The following is a 20,243-nucleotide window of genomic DNA, read 5'->3' on the forward strand; positions in this document are numbered from 1 at the left end:
AACCAAACCTCAGGGCAGCTTTGGTTCCATTAAAGCTCGTCCAGTCAGAGGATCAAAGAAGCATGGACCTGTCAGTGGGGGCTTAGTGGTCCTTGCGTCCAGGCCCCGTTGTTCACCGTGAAGCTTTGGGTTCCTCTGGGTTTTTTCTAAAAGCCTCTTGTGATATGTATCATGTGACGCCGCCTTCTCATATTATAGACTCTGCTGTTAACGTTTCTGAGTGCTAGGATAACTTCAGCTTCATCTTATTACCTTCCACCATGGAAGACACCATGCCTGGTGTAGGACAGCATGGGTCTATGAGCTTGTGATGGTGTCCGTCCATCCACTCATTATGTCATTATGAGCTTGTGATGGTGTCCATCCATCCACTCATTATGTCATTATGAGCTTGTGATGGTGTCCGTTCCACCATGGAAGACACCGTGCCTGGTGTAGGACAGCATGGGCCTATGAGCTTATGATGGTGTCCGTTCCACCATGGAAGACACCGTGCCTGGTATAGGACAGCATGGGCCTATGAGCTTATGATGGTGTCCGTTCCACCATGGAAGACACCATGGCTGGTGTAGGACAGCATGGGCCTATGAGCTTGTGATGGTGTCCGTCCGCTCACTCATTGTGTCACGCGTTCATTGCTTCACACGTTCAGTCATTACTTCACCAGTTCATTTGTTCACTAGCTCACTTACTTTATTGTGTCACTCATTCATCCTCTCATTAGTATTTTTGAAGCTCCTGCTCTGTGGGACAAAATAACATTGGTCAAACTATGAAATACAATTCCATGTTATGATAAAGACCACGAAGGAAAAATCAAAATGCTCGCCCGAAATTGTTTACTATAGGATTGGATTTGGTCTGGAGAGTCAGGGGCAGCTTCTTTGAGGAGGTGATGTCTGAGCTGCGACCTGAAACACACGCAGGAGTTTTTAGTGTAAGAGGAGAGGAGTGGAGGGCAGAGCGTGCTCGGCAGCAGGACTAGTGTGTGCAAAGGCCCTGCGGCTGGAGACCTTGTGAGGCTTTCCGGGCTCGTGAACGACGAGTGTGCGGAGCACCACGAGGAAGCCAGCAACCTGGCCGGAGACAGCAGGAGACCCAGGCTGCACAGACCACGTGAAGGACCGTGTTCCTGTCCTAAGCACGGTGGCATGATTCCCCTTTCATGTTAGTGGTCCCATCCAGGTTGCCTTTTCTCTGAACAGCCACTTTATCAGGTGCTACTGAAAATACAGAGATGAGCAAGATTTGGGCCCTGGCCTCCTGGGACTTCTACTTTGTCAGGGAGTGAGACACACACAGGGAGCTCTATCCAGGGTAGAATTATCGTTGATGGGGTCTGATAGCTTTCCGAAGAAGCTGGCACTTGATGGTGACCGTAAACAGTCTTTAGGAATTTGATGGTGAGAAGGCAGAGGTAAGATAAAAGAGAAGGCAGACGAAGCAGCAGGAGCACATGTTTGGAGAAGGAAATTTGAGCAAATAAATAGGTGGTTCCTTTTTTTTTTTTTGGCTGCACTGCACGTGGGATCTTAGTTCCCCAACCAGGAATCAAACCCGTGTCCCCTGCAGTGGAAGCATAGAGTCTTAACCACTGAACGGCCATGGCAGTCCCCAATAAGTGATCCTTTAAGTCTGAAACATGGTGTAGCAGAGTGGGCGTCATGGGCTGGGTTGGCTGCCCCAGGGGCGAGGGTCTCAGATGCCATGTGGCAGCTTGTGCCTGAGAAGTGTGGAGTTCCATTTAGTCAGTTAACATCCAGCTTAGAGCTTCCCTTCACAGAGGACGAGGCATCAGGTTGTTCAGCCTCGAGAGTATCATCCAGATGCTGTCGGTACCCCCGACTCCAATGCCCTGCTGGGAAAAATCTTCCACCTTCAGGACTTCTTTTCCAACCAAGAGTATTTCTTTTCCATGAAATTGTCAAACTGGAAGTGTTGCCTCTTTTGTCTCTCCTTTTCTGAATCGATGTGGAAGAGAAGCAATTGCCTTTTAAAGGAAGGACCCTCAACCAGATGGAGGAAATTCTTTTTTTCCTTTTTAGGCCTTGTGTCCCGAAACCGCCCGGAGGAGGAAGACCAGTACTGGCTGAGCATGGGCAGAACCTTCCACAAAGTCACACTGAAAGACAAGATGATCACAGTGACCCGGTACCTTCCCAAGTGAGTCCTGGGTGTTTAACGTGTTAAGCTTCTGTCCCAGATCACGTCCACCTACCAAGTGATGTTTATGACACATACTGTCCACAGACTGAATTACATGGGTATTCAAACCAGGGAGATTGAGTGAGTAGTTGTTTTGGACTTACTGTTTCCCAGGGTTTTTTTTTTTTTTTAATTCTTGTTTATTTATTTTTGGCCCCACTGGGTCTTCATTGCTTTGCAGGGGCTGGTTGAGGCCAGCAGGGGCTGGGCTGGTGTCTGGGCAGGTTGCTGTGTGTGGGCTTCTCGTTGCAGTGACTTCTTCTGTTGCAGAGCACACGCTCTACGTGCTTGGGTTCCAGTACTTGGGGCGCATGGGCTTAGTTGCTCCACCGCGTGTGGAATCTTCCTGGGCCAGGGATCTAACCAGTGTCCCCTGCATTGGCAGGCGGAGTTCCTATCCAGTGCACCACCAGGAAAGTCTGCTTTCCAGGGTTGTGTTTTATGGTTGCAGCTCACCTATTTCTGAAAGGGATTTGATTCAGCTTATAATTTTAGCATGAGTCTTAACACTCCAATTAAAAACAAAGAATACGATAGAAGAATAAGAAGGTTTTGGTTCAGTCGCTCAGTCATGTCCAACTCTTTGTGACCCCATGGACTGCAGCACGCCAGGCTTCCCTGTCTATCACCAACTCCCGGGGCTTACTCAAACTCATGTCCATTGAGTCGGTGATGCCGTCCAACCATCTCATCTTCTGTCGTCCCCTTCTCCTCCTGCCTTTAATCTTTCCCAGCATCAGGGTCTTTTCCAAGGAGTCAGTTCTTCGCATCAGGTGGCCAAAGTATTGGAGTTTCAGCTTCAGCATCAGTCCTTCCAATGAATATTCAGGACTGATTTCCTTTAGGATTGATTGGTTGGATCTCCAGGCAGTCCAAGGGACTCTCAAGAGTCTTCTCCAACACCACAGTTCAAAAGCATCAATTCTTCAGCACTCAGCTTTCTTTATAGTCCAACTCTCACATTCATACATGACTATTGGAAAAACCATAGCTTTGACTAGACGGACCTTTGTCAGCAAAGTAATGTCTCTGCTTTTTAATATGCTGTCTAGGTTGGTCATAGCTTTGCTTCCAAGGAGCAAACTTCTTTTAATTTCATGGCTGTAGTCACCATCTGCAGTGATTTTGGAGCCCAAAAAATAAACTCTCTTACTGTTTCCATTGTTTCCCCATCTATTTGCCATGAAGTGATGGGACCAGATGCCATTCTTTTTTTGAATGTTGAGTTTTAAGCCAGCTTTTTCACTCTCCTCTTTCTCTTTTATCAAGAGGCTCTTTAGCTCTTCTTCACTTTCTGCCATAAGGGTGGTGTCATCTGCATATCTGAGGTTATTGATATTTCTTCCAGCAATCTTGATTCCAGCTTGTGCTTCATCCAGCCGGGCATTTCACATGATGTACTCACATATAAGTTAAATAAGCAGGGTGACAGTGTACAGCCTTGACGTACTCCTTTCCCAATTTGGAACCAGTCTGTTGTTCCATGTCCAGTTCTTACTTGCTTCTTGACCTGCATACATATTTCTCAGGAGGCAGGTCAGGTGGTCTGGTAGTCCCATCTCTTGAAGAATTTTCTACAGTTTGTTGTGATCTGTACAGTCGAAGGCTTTGGCATAATCAATACAGCAGAAGTAGATGTTTTTCTGGTTTAAAAACTGAGAAATCTCCGTTACCCGTCCCCTGAGATGAGCTGGTTACTGTGGTTGAATGCCAAGTGTATTGAGAAAGAAAAGGTGCAGAAGAGTTGGTGGACATCCTTGTTTGGACCTTTGTTTTTCAGGTACCCGTACGAGTCTGCCCAGATCCACTACACCTACAGCCTCTGCCCCTCCCACTCTGATTCAGAGTTCGTCTCCTGTTGGGTGGAATTCTCGCACGAGCGACTGGAGGAGTACAAGTGGAATTACTTAGATCAGTACATCTGCTCTGCCGGCTCCGAGGACTTCAGGTCAGAGAGCCCGAGTTGGCTTCCTCCCATCGTGGCCTGCCACATGTCTGTAATTTAATGCCTCTGTCCTTCCTCCTGATTGCAAAATGAGGACATTTTTAGGAAAAAAAAAAAATGGAGGGAAAAACACATCTGGATTGGGTTATAAAGTCAGTGATGGGCTGGACAGGGACGATCACACAGCAGTGTGAATGTACTGAGTGCCATTGAATGTGCCCTTAAAGATCATTATAACGGTAAATGTTGTTACATGCATTTTACCACACGGAACAACAATCAGCAGCAAAACCCTGGTGAAGCTGTGCCCTTTGGTGGAACATCTGTGCTCTTCACATCTTCCTGACTGCTTGTAACTTTTTTTTTTTTAATTGAGGTATAGTAGATTTATAATGTCACGTTAGTTTCTGCTATACTGCACAGTGGTTCAGTTATACATGTACTTTCTTTTTTTAATATTCTTTTCCATTATGGTTTACCCTGTGAAAGTGTAGTCACTCAGTTGTGTCTGACTCTTTGCGACCCTTGGACTGTAGCCCACCAGGCTCCTAGAATACTGGAGTAGGCTGTCATTCCTTTCTCCAGGGGATCTTCCCCACCCAGGAATTGAACCTGGGTCACCTGTATTGCAGACAGATTCTTTACCATCTGAGCCACCAGAGAAGCACCCCCATGGTTTATCCTAGGATTTTTAAAAATCTTTTTCCAGCTTTATTGAGGTATAATTGACAAAAATAGTATCTGTGTAAGGTACATAGATACTTACACAGATAAGTGTGTGACGGTTTCATGTAAATGTACATTTCTTTTTTTTTTTTAATTGGAGTATAGTTGATTTATAGTGTTGTGTTAGTTTCAGGTATCCAGCAAAGTGAATCAGTTATACATACATATGTCTACCCTGTTTTACATTCTTGTTTCATATAGATCATTAAAAGTATTGAGTGGAATTCCTTGTGCTGTCCGGTAGGTTTTTACTAGTTATCTATTTTATATATGGTGGAGTCACTCAGTTGTGTCTGACTCTTTGTGACCCCATGGTCTGTAGCCTGCCAGGCTCCTCTGTCTGTGGGATTTCCCAGTCAAGAATACTGGAGTGGGTTGTCATTTCCTTTGCCAGGGGATATTCTCGGCCCAGGGATCGAACCCGGGCCTCGTGCATTACAGGCAGATTCTTTACGAACTGAGCCACCAGGGAAGCGCTATTTTCTATATAGCAGTGTGTATATGCAGAGAAGGCACTGGCAAGCCACTCCAGTACTCTTGCCTGGAAACTCCCATGGATGGAGGAGCCTGGTTGGCTGCAGTCCGTGGGGTCGCTAAGGGTCGGACACGACTGAGCGACTTCACTTTCACTTTTCACTTTCACACATTGGAGAAGGAAACGGCAACCCACTCCAGTGTTCTTGCCTGGAGAGTCCCAGGGACGGGGGAGCCTGGTGGGCTTCCGTCTATGGGGTCACACAGAGTCGGACATGACTGAAGTGACTTAGCAGCAGCAGCAGCAACAGTGTGTATATGTCAATCCCAATCTCCCAATTTGTTTCTCTCCACTCTCTTTCCTCCTTGGTAACTGGTTAAGTTTGTTTTCTACATCTGTGATTCAATTTCTGTTTTGTTCATTTGTACCATTCTTTCAGATTCCACATTTAAGTGATATCATATGATATTTGTCTTTCTCTGACTTACTCCACTCATGATAACATCTAGGTCCATCCATGTCGCAGTGATAGCAGTATTTTGTTCTTTTTTTTAAATTGGAGGCTAATTACTTTACAATATTGTGGTGGTTTTGCCATATATTCACATGACTTAGCCATGGGTGTACTTGTGTTCCCCATCCTGAACCCCCCTCCCACCTACCTCCCCATCCCATCCCTCAGGGTCATCCCAGTGCACCAATCTTGAGCACCCTGTCTCATGCATTGAATCTGGACTGGTGATCTGTTTCATGTATGATAATATACATGTTTCAATGCTATTCTCTCAATCATCCCACCCTCGCCTTCTCCCACAGAGTCCAAAAGACTGTTTATACATCTGTGTCTCTTTTGCTGTCTTGCGTATAGGGTCATTGTAACCGTCTTTCTAAATTCCATATATATGCGTTAGTATACGGTATTGGTGTTTTTCTTTCTGACTTACTTCGCTCTGTATAATAGGCTCCAGTTTCATCCACTTCATTAGAACTGATTCAAATGCATTCTTTTTAATGGCTGAGTAATACTCCATTGTGTATATGTACCACAGCTTTCTTATCCATTCATCTGCCGATGGACATTTAGGTTGCTTCCCTGTCCTGGCTAGTATTTCGTTCTTTTTCATGATCACAGGCTATTGAATATAGTTCTCTGTGCTGTGCAGTAGGACCTTGTTGTATATGCATTCTCTACATAAAAATCTTTGTGATGTCGTGTGTTTAACTTTGCATTTTTATGCGTTATTTATGGTCGTGATGATAAAAGGCTGCCACGACACTGGGCCTGGGTGCACACAAGCATTCCAGTCTTCCCTTGGAGCCTGCAACCTCAGATGGGCACGTGTTCGCAGGCAGAAGGACCCTCCACACCCCTCTCTGGAGGTGGGGTTGGGTGGGGGCGGTGCTGAGATGGATGCACCTGGCCGGAGGTGCTTCTGGTGCCGGCTTGCTCTCACCTCCGCGGCCGGCTCTCACCTCCGCGGCCGGCTCTCACCTCCGCGGCCGGCTCTCACCGCCGTCTTCCCTCTGTGTCCCTCCGCAGCTTGATCGAGTCCCTGAAGTTCTGGAGGACGCGCTTCCTGCTGCTGCCGGCCTGCGTCCCCGCCACCAAGCGCATCGCCGAGGGAGAGGCCCGCTGCGACATCTACGGGGACCGGCCGCGGCCCGACGAGGAGGAGTGGCAGCTGCTGGATGGCTTCATCCGCTTCGTGGAGGGCCTCAACCGCATCCGCCGGCGGCACCGCTCGGACCGCATGCTGCGGGTGAGGCCCCGGCCCGCGGGCTGCGCCCCCCACCCCCGTGCGGGCTGCAGGCACCGCCTCCTGTCGCCCCGTCCTGCCCCGGCCGGTTCTTTGCCCGCAGCCGCCCAGGGCTTCTCCTCAGGGCCGGGGGAAGCGGTTGGTGGTGGAGGGAGCGGGGGAAGTCTCCCCACCCGAAGACAAAGCCCTCCGTGAGCTCCCCGCGGGGTTCCCGGCGTCAGGCGTGTCACCTCAGTCACTTGTAGAGTTTTCCCTCAGCCTTGGGCCTTCTTTCATGGCTCACTCCCCAGTGAGGATGCTGAGGCTTGTAGGGGTGATGGGAGGGTGTGTCTGAGGACAGCCAGCTAACAAAGGGCTGATCTGGGATGATTCGGCGCACATGCGCACAGCTCTGAATTTTATGAATGTATAGCTTCATGTCACCACCATCACTGCCGCGGTCAGGACCCAGAATAACTCCATCACTCTAAGGAGAGCTCGCACAGCACCCTTTAGAGTCACACTACCCAAAGGTCCGTCTAGTCAAGGCTATGGTTTTTCCCATGGTCGTGTATGGATGTGAGAGTTGGACTGTGAAGAAAGCTGATCGCTGAAGAATTGATGCTTTTGAACTGTGGTGCTGGAGAAGACTCTTGAGAGTCCCTTGGACTGCAAGGAGATCCAACCAGTCCATCCTAAAGGAGATCAATCCTGGGTGTTCATTGGAAGGACTGATGCTAAAGCTGAAACAGCAATACTTTGGCCACCTCATGCGACGAGTTGACTCACTGGAAAAGACTCTGATGCTGGGAAGGATTGGGGGCGGGAGAAGAAGGGGACGACAGAGAATGAGATGGCTGGATGGCATCACCGACTCGATGGACATGAGTTTAAGTGAACTCCGGGAGTTGGTGATGGACAGGGAGGCCTGGCGTGCTGCAATTCATGGGGTCTCAAAGAGTCAGCCATGACTGAGCGACTGAACTAAACTGAACTGAACCCCTCTGTCTGTAAGCCTGGTGGACACTGGTCTGTTCTCCATCACTCTGCAGTTGTCTTTTCCAAATAGCCTATAAACGGAATCATACAACACATAATCTTTCCAGGCTGCATTCTTCCCCTCAGCATAAGGCCTTTGGGATTCATCTGACTTGTCGCTTGACTCCACAGTTCATTCCTTTCCATTGCTGAGCAGTGTTTCATCGTCAGTCATGTTTTTACTTTTTGTTTTTTAACCTCAAGTTCAGCTGTCTTCTGTACACAGCATCATTTCCAGGAGAGCTGTGTAGTGGAAAGAACCTTGGTTTTGGAGTCAGTCAACTGGACATAGAACAACAGACTGGTTCCAAACAGGAAAAGGAGTACGTCAAGGCTGTATATTGTCACCCTGCTTATTTAACTTATATGCAGAGTACATCATGAGAAACGCTGGGCTGGAGGAAGCACAAGCTGGAATCAAGATTGCCGGGAGAAATATCAATAACCTCAGATATTCAGATGACACCACCCTTATGGCAGAAAGTGAAGAAGAGCTAAAGAGCCTCTTGATGAAAGTGAAAGAGGAGAGTGAAAAAGTTGGCTTAAAGCTCAACATTCAGAAAACAAAGATCATGGCATCTGGTCCCATCACTTCATGGGAAATAGATGGGGAAACAGTGGAAACAGTGGCTGACTTTATTTTTCTGGGCTCCAAAATCACTGCGGATGGTGATTATAGCCATGAAATTAAAAGATGATTACTCCTTGGAAGGAAAGTTATGACCAACCTAGACAGCATATTAAAAAGCAGAGACATTACTTTGCCAACAAAGGTCCATCTAGACAAGGCTATGGTTTTTCCAGTGGTCATGTATGGATGTGAGAGTTGGGCTATAAAGAAAGCTAATCGCCGAAGAATTGATGCTTTTGAACTGTGGTGTTGGAGAAGACTCTTGAGAGTCCCTTGGACCGCAAGGAGATCCAACCAGTCCATCCTAAAGGAGATCAGTCCTGGGTGTTCATTGGAAGGACTGATGCTGAAGCTGAAACTCCAATACTTTTGCCACCTGATGTGAAGAGCTGGCTCATTTGAAAAGACCCTGATGCTGGGAAAGATTGAGGGCAGAAGGAGAAGGGAACGGCAGAAGATGAGATGGTTGGATGACATCACCAACTTGATGGACATGGATTTGGGTGGACTCCGGGAGTTGGTGATGGACAGGGAGGCCTGGCGTGCTGCGGTTCATGGGGTTGCAAAGAGTTGGACAGGACTGAGCCACTGAACTGAACTTCACTTTTCTGAGACTTAGTTTCTTTTTCCATAAAGTAGATGTAAAGTTATTTACTTCCTCAAGCTGTGATGAGAGTAAAATGTAAGTAAACCGCCTGAAGGAGGCAGTTTGTTTTGAGTCTGACAGCTGTTTGGGACTTTTGGTTTGAGTGAAAAGCTGTTTCCTGGCATTTCCGGCTCCTGGACCTCATCCTCCCCAACTGTACTGGTGGGTTCCCGGAACCTGAGGCACAGCGGGCACAGTGACATCTGATGGCCTGTTTCCTTCTCTCTGCTCTAGAAAGGGGCCACCATGAAAGGCTTGCAGATGGCCGGGCCCATCCCCACGCACTCCCTTGAGTCGGCCGGCCCCCCGGTTGGGAAGAAGGGAACCTCAGCTCTGTCTGCCCTGCTGGAGATGGAGGCCAGTCAGAAGTAAGTGCTGGGTGGAGGGAGACACCTCCGCACCCCACAGGCCCAAGGGCGGTGAAATGTCGGTTCTGTCTGCCAAGGAGCTGGTAATTGACAGAAGACAGGCAGGTGAAAAGAAAGGTTAATACATGGTAAGTGTTGAATGTCATGAAATAGGCCAGAATTTATGAACTTGCAGTCTGGAGCTTGATTTGAAATACAGGTACAATTGGTTTGGTCCACAAAGTTTTTTTTTTTTTTTGTTAGTGGGTTGATTTTTTGTTTGTCTTTGTTTTTAATAGACTTTTCTCTTTTTAATTCAGGTTTAGGTTCAAGGCACAATTGAGCGGAAGGTACAGAGAGTTCCCCACACATTACCCCACCCTCCCCACACGTTATCCGTGTCCCTCACTGAGCGGCCCATTTGGGACAATTGGTGGACCCAAAGTGCACCGTTTGTTTACATCAGGCTTCACTCTTGGCGTGGCACGCTCTGTGGGTGTGGTGGTGGCTTAGTCTAGTCATAATCTGTGTCTGACTCTTTCCTGTCCCGTGGACTGTAGCCCACCAGGCTCCTCTGTCGATGAGTATAGATGAACTTATAATGACACATAGCCACCATTAGAGAGTAGTTTTTCTACCCAAAAAACACAGAATATTTTTCGAATATTTGAGCCAGTTTTTTGTTTGTTTGTTTGATGAGTTCATATAAAAATCTTGACTTCTGGGGCCTGGTGGTCCAGTGGTTAAAACTCTGCGCTTCCACTGCAAGCGTCATGGATTCAATTCCTGATTGGGAAACTAAGATCCCATGTGCTGCACAGCCAAAATAAATAAATAAGTAAATAGTAAAAAAAAAAAAAAACAACTTAATTTCTTAGTGAATTCCTATAAGAAAAAATAGATAACATATACATACATGATGCATGGTTGTATGAAAAATATAGATATTGTCATCCAAAGGTATATTACATATAATAGGTAATATTCACTTTGCTTGGGCTAGTGAGACTCAGTTAGCACTGGGTCCCATTCAAGCCTGGCCACGGTGGATGGGCTGGCACTTTAGGTGGGCTTGTGCCCTGGTTTACTGTGGAGCCAGCACATCCTCTGTGCTTGGACTTGACTCGGTCCCTCAGTCCACCACCTGACCAGCTTCTCTAGGCATTGACCAGCAGGCGCTGCAGCTCTCAGGACCCCAGAGGGATCATATCTTGGTTTGGGATGTGGGATTTAAGATGTCTTTGTAGGAAGGGATGCATTTATACCTGGGGAGTTGGGACTTGGGGAAAAGGAGAAAACATTACCACAAACATTAACCTTAACCCCGCTCCCTCCACCCTTCCAGCCAGAGCAAGTCCCCTCTGTGCTCCCCGGTGTCTGTCTGCTGGGCTGGGGGGTTCCGAGCCATGCCTGCAGGAACCCACAGATATTGAGCTTTCAGAAGGTAATGTGAACGAGCTTGTGGCCCAGCGGGAGATGCAATTGCAAAGACAGCGTGGGAAGTCAGACTCGAAGCTGTTCCTACATGTTCCCATAGCAAGAGAGGTCGTTTGAAAGTTTCTTTATTTTAATGTAAAATTTCAAACATTAAAAATAAAAAGTAGTTTCATATAATCCCCGTTTACCCATCACCCAGCTTCAGTGATTGTTAGCTCAGGGCCAATCTTGTTTCATTTATATCCCACTTGCTTCTCTTCCTTTTTATTTCTTATAAAACCCCAGACATCTCATCTCTTCCTCTATAACATTTCAGTGTGCATCTCTGAAAGATAAGTACTCTAAAAGCCGTAATACCGTAATTCACCTAAGAAGTCACAGCAGTTCCTTAATATCATAAAATATTCATTCAGCGTCTTTGTCAGAAGTGGTGTTTGCAGAGATGGGTCCTGCATGTGGGAAGTCCTGGTGGATGGGCTCAGGAGGCAGAGGCCTCACTGATCTAGGCGAGAGGCAGCAGAGGCTGGAGGCGAGGATGGGGCACAGAGAAAGGGATACAGGGGGAGGGAAGAGAGTGGCCAGGGTGGCGGTGGGGGTCAGGGGGAGGCAGATGACAGGCAAAGCTGGGATAGGTCAGGCCCATGAATGAGGGTGATGGGGCCTCCAGAAAGTCTGACCCAGGAAAGACCCCAGAACTCTGCCTGCAGATTGTCCCTTAGCTAATCACAGACCTTTCCCGCTGGAAAAAAAGAACAAGGAACATATGTTGCTGGGAGGGGTGTGAAGCTGGTTGTGGGAGAATCTTATTTTAATGTGTCAGTGAGTCATTGTTCCGAGCGCTGCAAGGAGCCTCTTTCTGCTCAGATGGAAAGAGGAGGGATGTCTTGGGGTGACAGTATCCCCTAATGTGTGGGAGGCGCTCAGCTGACCCCATAGCAGGAAGCAGGACAGGGTGCCCCGAGATGTATTTTCCCCCAGATGGCTGCTCCCAGGCGACGTGGTGCCTCTTCTCGGAGCTGGAGGCCGAGCAGAGGGAGCCAGGCCTTTACGTAATGTTTGCTCACGTGGTGTTTTTTACCTTGTGCTTTTCTTTATTTTTTGCTACACCAAGCAGATCCAGTTTTATTATGGAAACCTCTGTTGCAGCAATATGAAGAAGAGCTTTAGAAGGTTCACCTGTAGTCCTGCCGTCTTATCACGTGTGTCAGTTTCCTCCAGTTCCCCTGAGTCTTTGCCTGGAGGCGCTCACGTGGCATCAGGCTCTCGTGGGAGGCAGGGGCCACGGGAGAAGGGCTGTGGGCAGTATGGGTTCCGTGGCTTCTGTTTGATGGAGAGAAGCTGACATCAGGGAGTCAGAGCAGGGAGCGAGCCCCTGTGGCAGTCATCATGGCCTCTGGGAAGAAGGCGGTGTGCCCCATACGTGTCTCATGTGTGGGCATGCACAGGATAGCAGTTTTTTTGGTGGCATCCCCTCCCCTGAGCTGTGGCGCCTCCAAGGGCAAGGATGGGTCCTAGGTGTCTCTGAATCCCCAACCCCTGGTCCATAGGTCAGCACATAGACGGCAGCTCAGTACATGAGGGTTGTCACACGCATCAGACGAGGGAACCCTGTGGCACAGCCAGGGACATGGCCACAGCTCCCAGGAAGCATAGGTGGATGTCTCAGTATGTGTTTGTGGACGAGGCCCAGAGGAACATGCCATGATGTGTTGCAGAGATGGCACGATGTACAGAGCTCAGGCAGAGTCGAACTTTTAGTCCGCTCTTCATATATGAATCACTCCTCAGAGTAGCCAAGCGATTGCTGTGGGGAGGTGTCTGTCTCTCCAATATTCAAGCTAATGGGTCCAGAGGGAGCCCTCAAAAATTACCACGTGAGAGCTCCTACGCGCTTGCAGATCTAGCAGAGGTTGCCAGTGACCGCTCACATTGCCAGACGCCGAGGCCTCCAGGTAGAAGCACATAGCACGCTTGAGGAGCGGTTCTTGCCCATCAAGCCTAAATATGCTCAAACCTCTAGATACAGTTTCTAGTTCTCAGGAAGTGCTGGGCACAGAGGAGCGGGCTAAACAATAAAGGGATGTGATGAGCACATCCAGATGGTAAATTTACAAGACCAGTGAGATCCTTTCTCCCACAGATAAATTGCAGGATATGGAGAGATGAAAAGAGCTTCCGGCTCAAAGGATGCTCGAGAGACCTGTCTGACTGCAGCGTAGGGACCTTAACTGCATCCAGCAAACACAGCGTCAAAAGGTTTTTTGGAGACAATTAGAGAAATATTTGATCCTAGAAAATTTTTTAAAATTTAAGTGTGTTGATGGGATTGTTATTCTTGTATTTTCTTCTAGAGATACAATATACCCTGAAGTGTTTACAGATGAAATAATAGCATATGTGAGTGTTGCTTCCAGATAATCAGGGTGGGTAGGAATAGATGGGACAAGATTGGCTGCATCCTAAATGATCCTGGGGTCCAGGTAGAGCATGGGTTTGATTACATTATCCTGTATTTTCATATGGGTTTGAAAATTTTCCATGATAAAAGCCAAAAAGAGAGAGTGTAGCAGGTTACTATGGAAACCAGTTTTTAATCTCCGATATGAGTTCACCTCACCGTCAGTAACAGACGTGTCAGAATTTAAGACGAGAGGAACATCACGAATTGGTTTCCCAGGGGAGGGAGGGGGCAGAGGACTGAGGGAGAGGCCCCGCTGCAGGAAAACCCACTGATGCCTCCGGCCTCCCCCTGGAAGTGAGCCGAGTTGGACCAGGGCCAGGCGTTTACACCCTTTGGTGATGGTTCATTGTCCCCACGCAGCCTGGGGAGGGGCATGGGCACCCCTGGAGGGCTGATGGGGGGCCGCCGGAAAACATGGCAGCTCCTGATGCAGTGCGGCCACGCAGAGGGTCTGGGCCTCGCAATGCCCACCGTGAGTAGTGTGTGTTACAGTAACACCCGAGCGTTTAAGACTGGGATGTGAGCCTCCTGGAACTTACCAAATAAAGATTCAGTGATACATTAAAAGTCTAATTTGGGGGCTCATGTGAGTTATAGTTTGCTATTGTTTAGTCGTTAGGTCATGTCTGATTCTTTTTGTGACCCTGTGGACTGACCCGTCACTGACTCAATGGACATGAGTTTGAAACATGGGGTCGCACAGAGTGGGACACGACTGAGCGACTGAACTGAACTCAACGGAATGGGCTGTAGCCCACCAGGCTTCTCTGTCCATGGGATTCTCCATGCGAGAATACTGGAGTGGGAAGCCATTCTCTTCTCCAGGGGGTCTTCCCAACCCAGGGATCAAATCCAGGTCTCCCACGTTGGCAGGTGGATTCTTTACCACTGAGCCACCTGGGAAGCCCTAAGTTACAATGATTCATGGTTTATTTTAGCCCGGAAAAGAAATTAGAAAAATAAATGTGAAAGTAGGCATTCATGGACTCCAGAACCAAGATGGGAGGAGATGTCATAAGAAAACCATAGTTGTCTTGTGTCTGAGATAATGCCTGATATGTTCGTGGCTTTTTTTAGGGGGTGGGGAGGGATTAAGTGTGTGCATTTGCAAGATTAACAGATCTTCAAAATGTGTAAAGAGTTGACATGGTCCACCCTATTTAGTTGTGCTGAATGGTAACACAGCCCTAATTTTCAGAGTATGCTTCTGGTGGTCTAGTTAATAAAAACTGGGGAAAAGCTCTGTCCCAGAGAGTTGAAAGCATGGTGTTCGCGGAAGGGGTGACTCAAACCATGTCACTTGCCTTTTCAAAAGAATATGTAAACCCTAAGCTGTGCCAAGATACTTTTATTTGCTTGTTTATTTTTGGTTGCACTGTGTGACATGCAGGATCTTCGTTCCTCCACGAGGGGATTGCACCCACATCCTCTGCATCTTAACCACTGGACCACCAAGATGCTTTTAAAATTGAGCTATTTTCTGATTTTCGGTGGCAGCTGGCAATCATTAAGGACAGTGAATGAAATTAAGGGCACCACACACGGTCTGAGGAGAAACAAAGGGAAAAGCGTGTTTCAGAGATGATGGCCACAGAGCAGCCTTCGCCTCGTCGTGGCCGATGCTGGTCCTTCCCCAGGCTCTGAGCAGAACCGCCCTGTTTCTCCCCCTCTCAGGTGCCTGGGAGAGCAGCAGGCAGCGGCACACGGGGCCAAGAGCTCCGCCCCACCGGCCGAGAGCAGCGCTGTGGCCATGACTCCCAGCTACGTGGACAGCCCGCGAAAGGTAAAGGAGCCTCTCGGATGGGCAGGGGGCCAGCGTTTGCACTCAGGGCCTCGACGTGGAAGGTAGCGCACAGCCCTTGGAGCCAGAACCAAGCGTGCTGAGGAGTTGGTGAACCCTTGGTAGCATCACCGTGTTGATGGAGGGACTTGTAAGGAAGCTGACCACCTGCGGAAAGCAGGTGTATAAATCAGTCAGGTTAACTGGGTCAGTCAGCACTGAAGGTCTGGCTTGAGCTGTGATGCTGGCCTCTGGTTTCCCGTCAGCTCCATCTTCAGCCCTCCCTGGCAAGGGTGGGGTAGGGATAGGGGTGGGTTGTGGGTGGGTGGGGGGAGGATAGAAAATGGCTGAAGCAGATTCCAGGAGAGCTCCCTCTTTGGTGAACAAAACGCCCATCATAGACTGCATAGTTTGCATAGACTCCTGAGAAGCAGTCAGATGGGAGTGTCCTGGGAGACAGAAACCAAAACTTGGGACTTTGGCCTCTGCACGGGTTTGGCGAGTACAGTAGAGCCGCTGAAAACTCCACAGGGCAGGCTTGTCCTGCCTTCACAGACCAGTAGGTACGACTCTGTCAGCTCCTCCCCAGAAATTCAGAACCTGAGATCATCCTGATGTGGCCGCACGTTCCCTTATCTGGTTTCTGTCACTCAGAGAAGCAGCAGATTCAACAGATGTATTTTATTTTTCAACACTGTGGCCAGCTTATATATCCATCTGCCTATTTATTTATTTTTCTCCCACATCATGAAGATTTCCCCGTCTCATTATTTCTCCAAAGCATGATTTAAAAAAAAAACTATATAATGTTTCATCGTGTGACTAGATCTCCGTTTGTTTAAAAATTATGTCTGTGGTTTCTGATTTTTTAAAAATAGTTTTTGGTAACTATTCCATAAGGTTTTTATAATTATTCTACAGTGTATCACAATTTCAAATAATGCTGCAGCAGCCTTGCACATAATTATTTGATCACATCTCTGATTATTTCTTCAGGATCAGTTCCTAGAATTAGGATGGAGGGATTAAAATCTGAGATAAGTAGCAACTGAGGCTGCAGGCAACTTGGGGGATTCATAGACCTGAGATGGCCAACCTTAATAAATATTTTAGACTTTGTGGGCTGAGAGGCGGGATCCAGGTTATCGTGTGGACTCTTCCTCCACCATTTAAAATTTGGAAAGCTCTCAACTCACAGACTGGAACGACCGGGGGACCAGATTTTTTCGTAGGCTGTTCTGCAAGCCCAGCTCTGAGCCAGTGGCTCTGGGTCCAGTCCGCAGTGTGGTCTGTGCGTCAGGAGTGACCCATCAGTGAAGGAAGTCTTTTCACCTGTCCTCACGGTGCTGCACGCCAGCATCTCTGCTTCTGTGTGTTCTGGCAGAGGAGGGGCGCAGACAGAGCGTGGGAACACCCGCTGGCTGTCCTCTTTGAGGAAGAGAAACACTGTGGGGACCGTGCTGAGAAGTGGGAGATTACAGAACCGCAAGAATCGGGCTTAACACGTGCCGGTGACCACAGAGGAGACTTGTCTACAGCACTCCCCTCATCTTCCGGCCAGACAGTGCAGCCCACACAGGTGGCCACAGGTCTGCTGGGTGTAGATTTCCAAGTGGTCCGGGGGAAGCAGAGGGGTCAGGATACGGCTCACCGCTGTCTCCAGGGAGCATCCTACGTGTTAGGATGTGTCGAGGGTACCCGCGTGCGTGTTTCCATGGCTCGTTACTGGAGCTTGTCGGGGCTGATGGGCCAGGACAGCATTCCTGGTAAAACAGACAGTGGAACACTTAAGTGATTCTACTTTTAGAATTAAGGAAAAGTTGTAGGCAAGTGGAGACCTTCAGGTATACGGAGTGCTATTTCCAAATGTCAGTGATGATGGAAAAAGGGCAAAGATTTTAAAGGGACAAGAGGATATGTCTTGACCTTAAGAAGGAAGGAGGGAAGGAGGTGTGATTGGAAAAGTTCTCTGTGCCGTTTATGGTTCAAGTCCACGGAAACCTGAACCCCACAGGGATGGTGGGGAGGCCGGTCCAGGAGCCCCTCCTGGTGAGCGCGTACGTGTCTGACACTATAAATGTCTCAGTGGCTTCGTGGTGTCGTTACACAACCAGGAAAGGAGAAGGTGCTGCTGCTTCTGTGTCCCTGGTTCGCTTGGAAAATGTAGCAAGCACTCTTCCTGCATTGACTCGTCTTCTCCCATCTGGTGCCGTGTTTAGTAACAGGTGGAAGTGCAAGCCTCAGGTGTCCCATGTGTCACCCAGAAGCCTGGGGGTCTCCCCGCCAGGCCAGGACACTGCCCCCAGTCCTGCCCTGTGCCCCCTGTGGCCTTCCCGTCCCCTCGGCATGGGCGTGAAGGACGTTCAGAGCTGTGTGGGGGCGCAGGCGTCCAGGCTCGGCTCTGATGAGACCGGAGGCGCTTGGACACACCTTCCCCCAGGTGCTGCGCCTACATGGCTGGGACGCTCTGCCGGGGAAGGCGTGGGTCTCTGCTAGCGCTTTGCATTTGGATGTCTTCCTCCTGGGTGGATGGGTCTCTCACCCCCTTTTCCCTCATGCGCCCTTCTTTCTCTCCTTCCCTCCTTGGTTCTGTTTTTCCCTTTCGTCTGTTGCTCCTCCTGCAATGGTTCGCTGCTGGCCGCCTGCCATCCTCCGCCCCCTCGCACCTGCCGCCGCTTCCCGCCCTCTGACCTCAGGACGGGGCCTTCTTTATGGAGTTTGTCCGCAGCCCGCGCACAGCATCATCCGCCTTCTACCCACAGGTCAGTCCAACCCCAGGGCCCTGCAGCCCACGCATGCCTGTTTGTCAGTTGAAGCTTTGACCTGGCCTTCAGCTCGGTTCTGAAAACACCTGGAATTGGGCTGAAGCCGAGTTTGAGCGGCAGTTGAAATTGATTTTGATCTTGGAGATGCAGTACCTTCTGTTTGTGACGACACAGGGTATTCAGTGTCTCCAACTTTGCCCACGTGGTTGCCACTGACTCAGCCACATGGTAGCATCTTCCTCTTTAGGTGTTTTTGTCCATATGACGTAGCAACCTGACTTAAAGGCTGAACTCTTTTTTTTCCTCCCAGATGGTAAGCGTCATGAGGGCAGGGGAGGTTTTGTATTTTTTACCTTGTTATTTTATATTGATTAACCATGTAATCATACGAATACTAGTCTGGCCCACCATCTGCTTTTGTCAATAAAGTTTTATTGAAACACAGCCACACCCCTTCATTCACATCATTGACAGTTGCTTTTGTGCTTTTTCATGCAGAGTTTCAAGAGGCCTTATAGCCCACAAAGCCTAAAATAATTACCATCTGGTCCTTGACAGAAGATATTTGCCAACTTCTGATTTAGAGGATAACTCTTTAACCACATCCTGGTGTGGGCTGGTGGTGGGGCTCTGACTCAGGAGCAATAGACAAGAGATAACCCACGGAGAGGCCCAGAAGGAGCGCCTGTGGCAGAGAGCTGGGTCTGGTCCCCTCCATTAGCTTCTAACTTAGTTTCATGGCGTGACACCTCTTGCTCAGTCTTGCTGGTTGCAGGCAGATGGTGGCTGGTAACTGCAAGCTGCCTCTTGCTGCGTTTCTCTGGGTATTTATGGGGCTGGCAAAGTCTATGTGGTCTTTTTTTTTTGGCAATTCATTGAGCCGGATGTGGGAGAGCAAACTGGTTCTCTGAGAACCACGGATGACTTTGTCTCCCAGGGGACCTTTGGTAATACCTGGAGGCATTTTTGTCACAGCTGGAGCGGAGGAAGATGATAAGGAGGTCGTGGCTCGCGTCCTGTGAGCAGAAGCCAGGGATGCTGCTGAGCGCCCACGTGCACCCGGCCGTCCCCGCAACAAAGGCTTCATGGGTGCTCAGTCACTCTTTGCGACCCCAAGACTGTAGCCCGCCAGGCTCCTCTGTCCGTGGGATTGTTCAGGCAGGAATATTGGAGTGGGTTGCCATTTCTCCCTCCAGGGGATCCTCCCGACTCAGGGATCAAACCTGTCTCCTGCATTACAGGTGGGTTCTCTACCTCTGAGCCAGCTGGGAAGCCCCCACAACAAAGGCTTATCTGACCCCAGTGACAGCAATACCATGGTTGAGGTGCTCTGTTTTATTTAGGAGTGATTTTTTTTTTATCGTCTAATAGAGTATCTGATAATATTCTTCTACAAGTACTCGAGAACCCTGTGTGAGAGAGACTAGGCGTCTTGTATTTTGCCAGAAGTGCCCTTGAAGGCCTGCTGTTCTCTCCAGATGCTCGCTATCCGGTGCAGCCTCTCGGTGGGCGGGTCATAGTTCTGCCCATCAGGCTGTCTAAAGGGAATGAAACAGAAAACCGTGACATGAAGCAAAACGTGCCAGCCCCCAGGCGAGGGGCCGAGACTGAAAGTAGAGAAGGAGGTTTCTGTCTGGGCCCAGAGTGAGTCGGGGAGCGTCTCACTAAGGGCCGGCACTTGGAGCCCAGCGTTTGTAGCCTGTGTCGGTGGGGAAGGGTGTCCTGGTGGGGCACAGCCAGGATTGGACATCGGGGTTGACTCTGCTGGAAATGCAGCCGTGGGTGCAGGAGCCCCCAGCTCTGCGGGCTGGGTCTCAGTTCGGTAGCTCGTGGGGAGACTGTAACGATGTCAGGGTAACAGAGTGATGGGTTAGAGTTGTCCTTTAGGAGTGTGAAGCTGGAGCGCTCGCAGGAAGAGTGTGTGTGGGGTGGGGTCAGTGGGAGCCGGGTGGTTCATGGGCACATCTGGTGGGCCCGGGGAGTCAGCGGAGGGGAGGCCACAGGACGAGGCCTCTCGGTAGGGGTGAAGCGGAAGAAGGGAGCTTCAGGTG

The 20,243-nt window shown here is 49.2% G+C and overlaps 1 protein-coding gene across 3 annotated transcripts in view; it reads left to right on the forward strand.

The window, feature by feature from the left end:
* DEPDC5 (DEP domain containing 5, GATOR1 subcomplex subunit) overlaps positions 1 to 20,243 on the forward strand; it is a 73,686-nt gene that overhangs the window by 37,407 nt on the left and 16,036 nt on the right. For 2 of the 3 annotated variants that reach the window (XM_055404818.2, XM_055404819.2), the window contains exons 28-32: positions 2,046 to 2,163; positions 3,986 to 4,153; positions 6,892 to 7,111; positions 9,637 to 9,770; positions 15,322 to 15,430. In XM_055404818.2, coding sequence (XP_055260793.2) covers positions 2,046 to 2,163; positions 3,986 to 4,153; positions 6,892 to 7,111; positions 9,637 to 9,770; positions 15,322 to 15,430 — 749 coding nt within the window. Of the gene's footprint in view, positions 1 to 2,045; positions 2,164 to 3,985; positions 4,154 to 6,891; positions 7,112 to 9,636; positions 9,771 to 15,321; positions 15,431 to 18,123; positions 18,190 to 20,243 lie in introns of all 3 variants that reach the window. The other variant, XM_055404817.2, reaches the window with a different exon arrangement.

Source organism: Moschus berezovskii, chromosome 19, assembly GCF_049115385.1.
Source record: "Moschus berezovskii isolate FMDL1 chromosome 19, NW_MosBer_1.0, whole genome shotgun sequence".
Taxonomy (NCBI): domain Eukaryota; kingdom Metazoa; phylum Chordata; class Mammalia; order Artiodactyla; family Moschidae; genus Moschus; species Moschus berezovskii.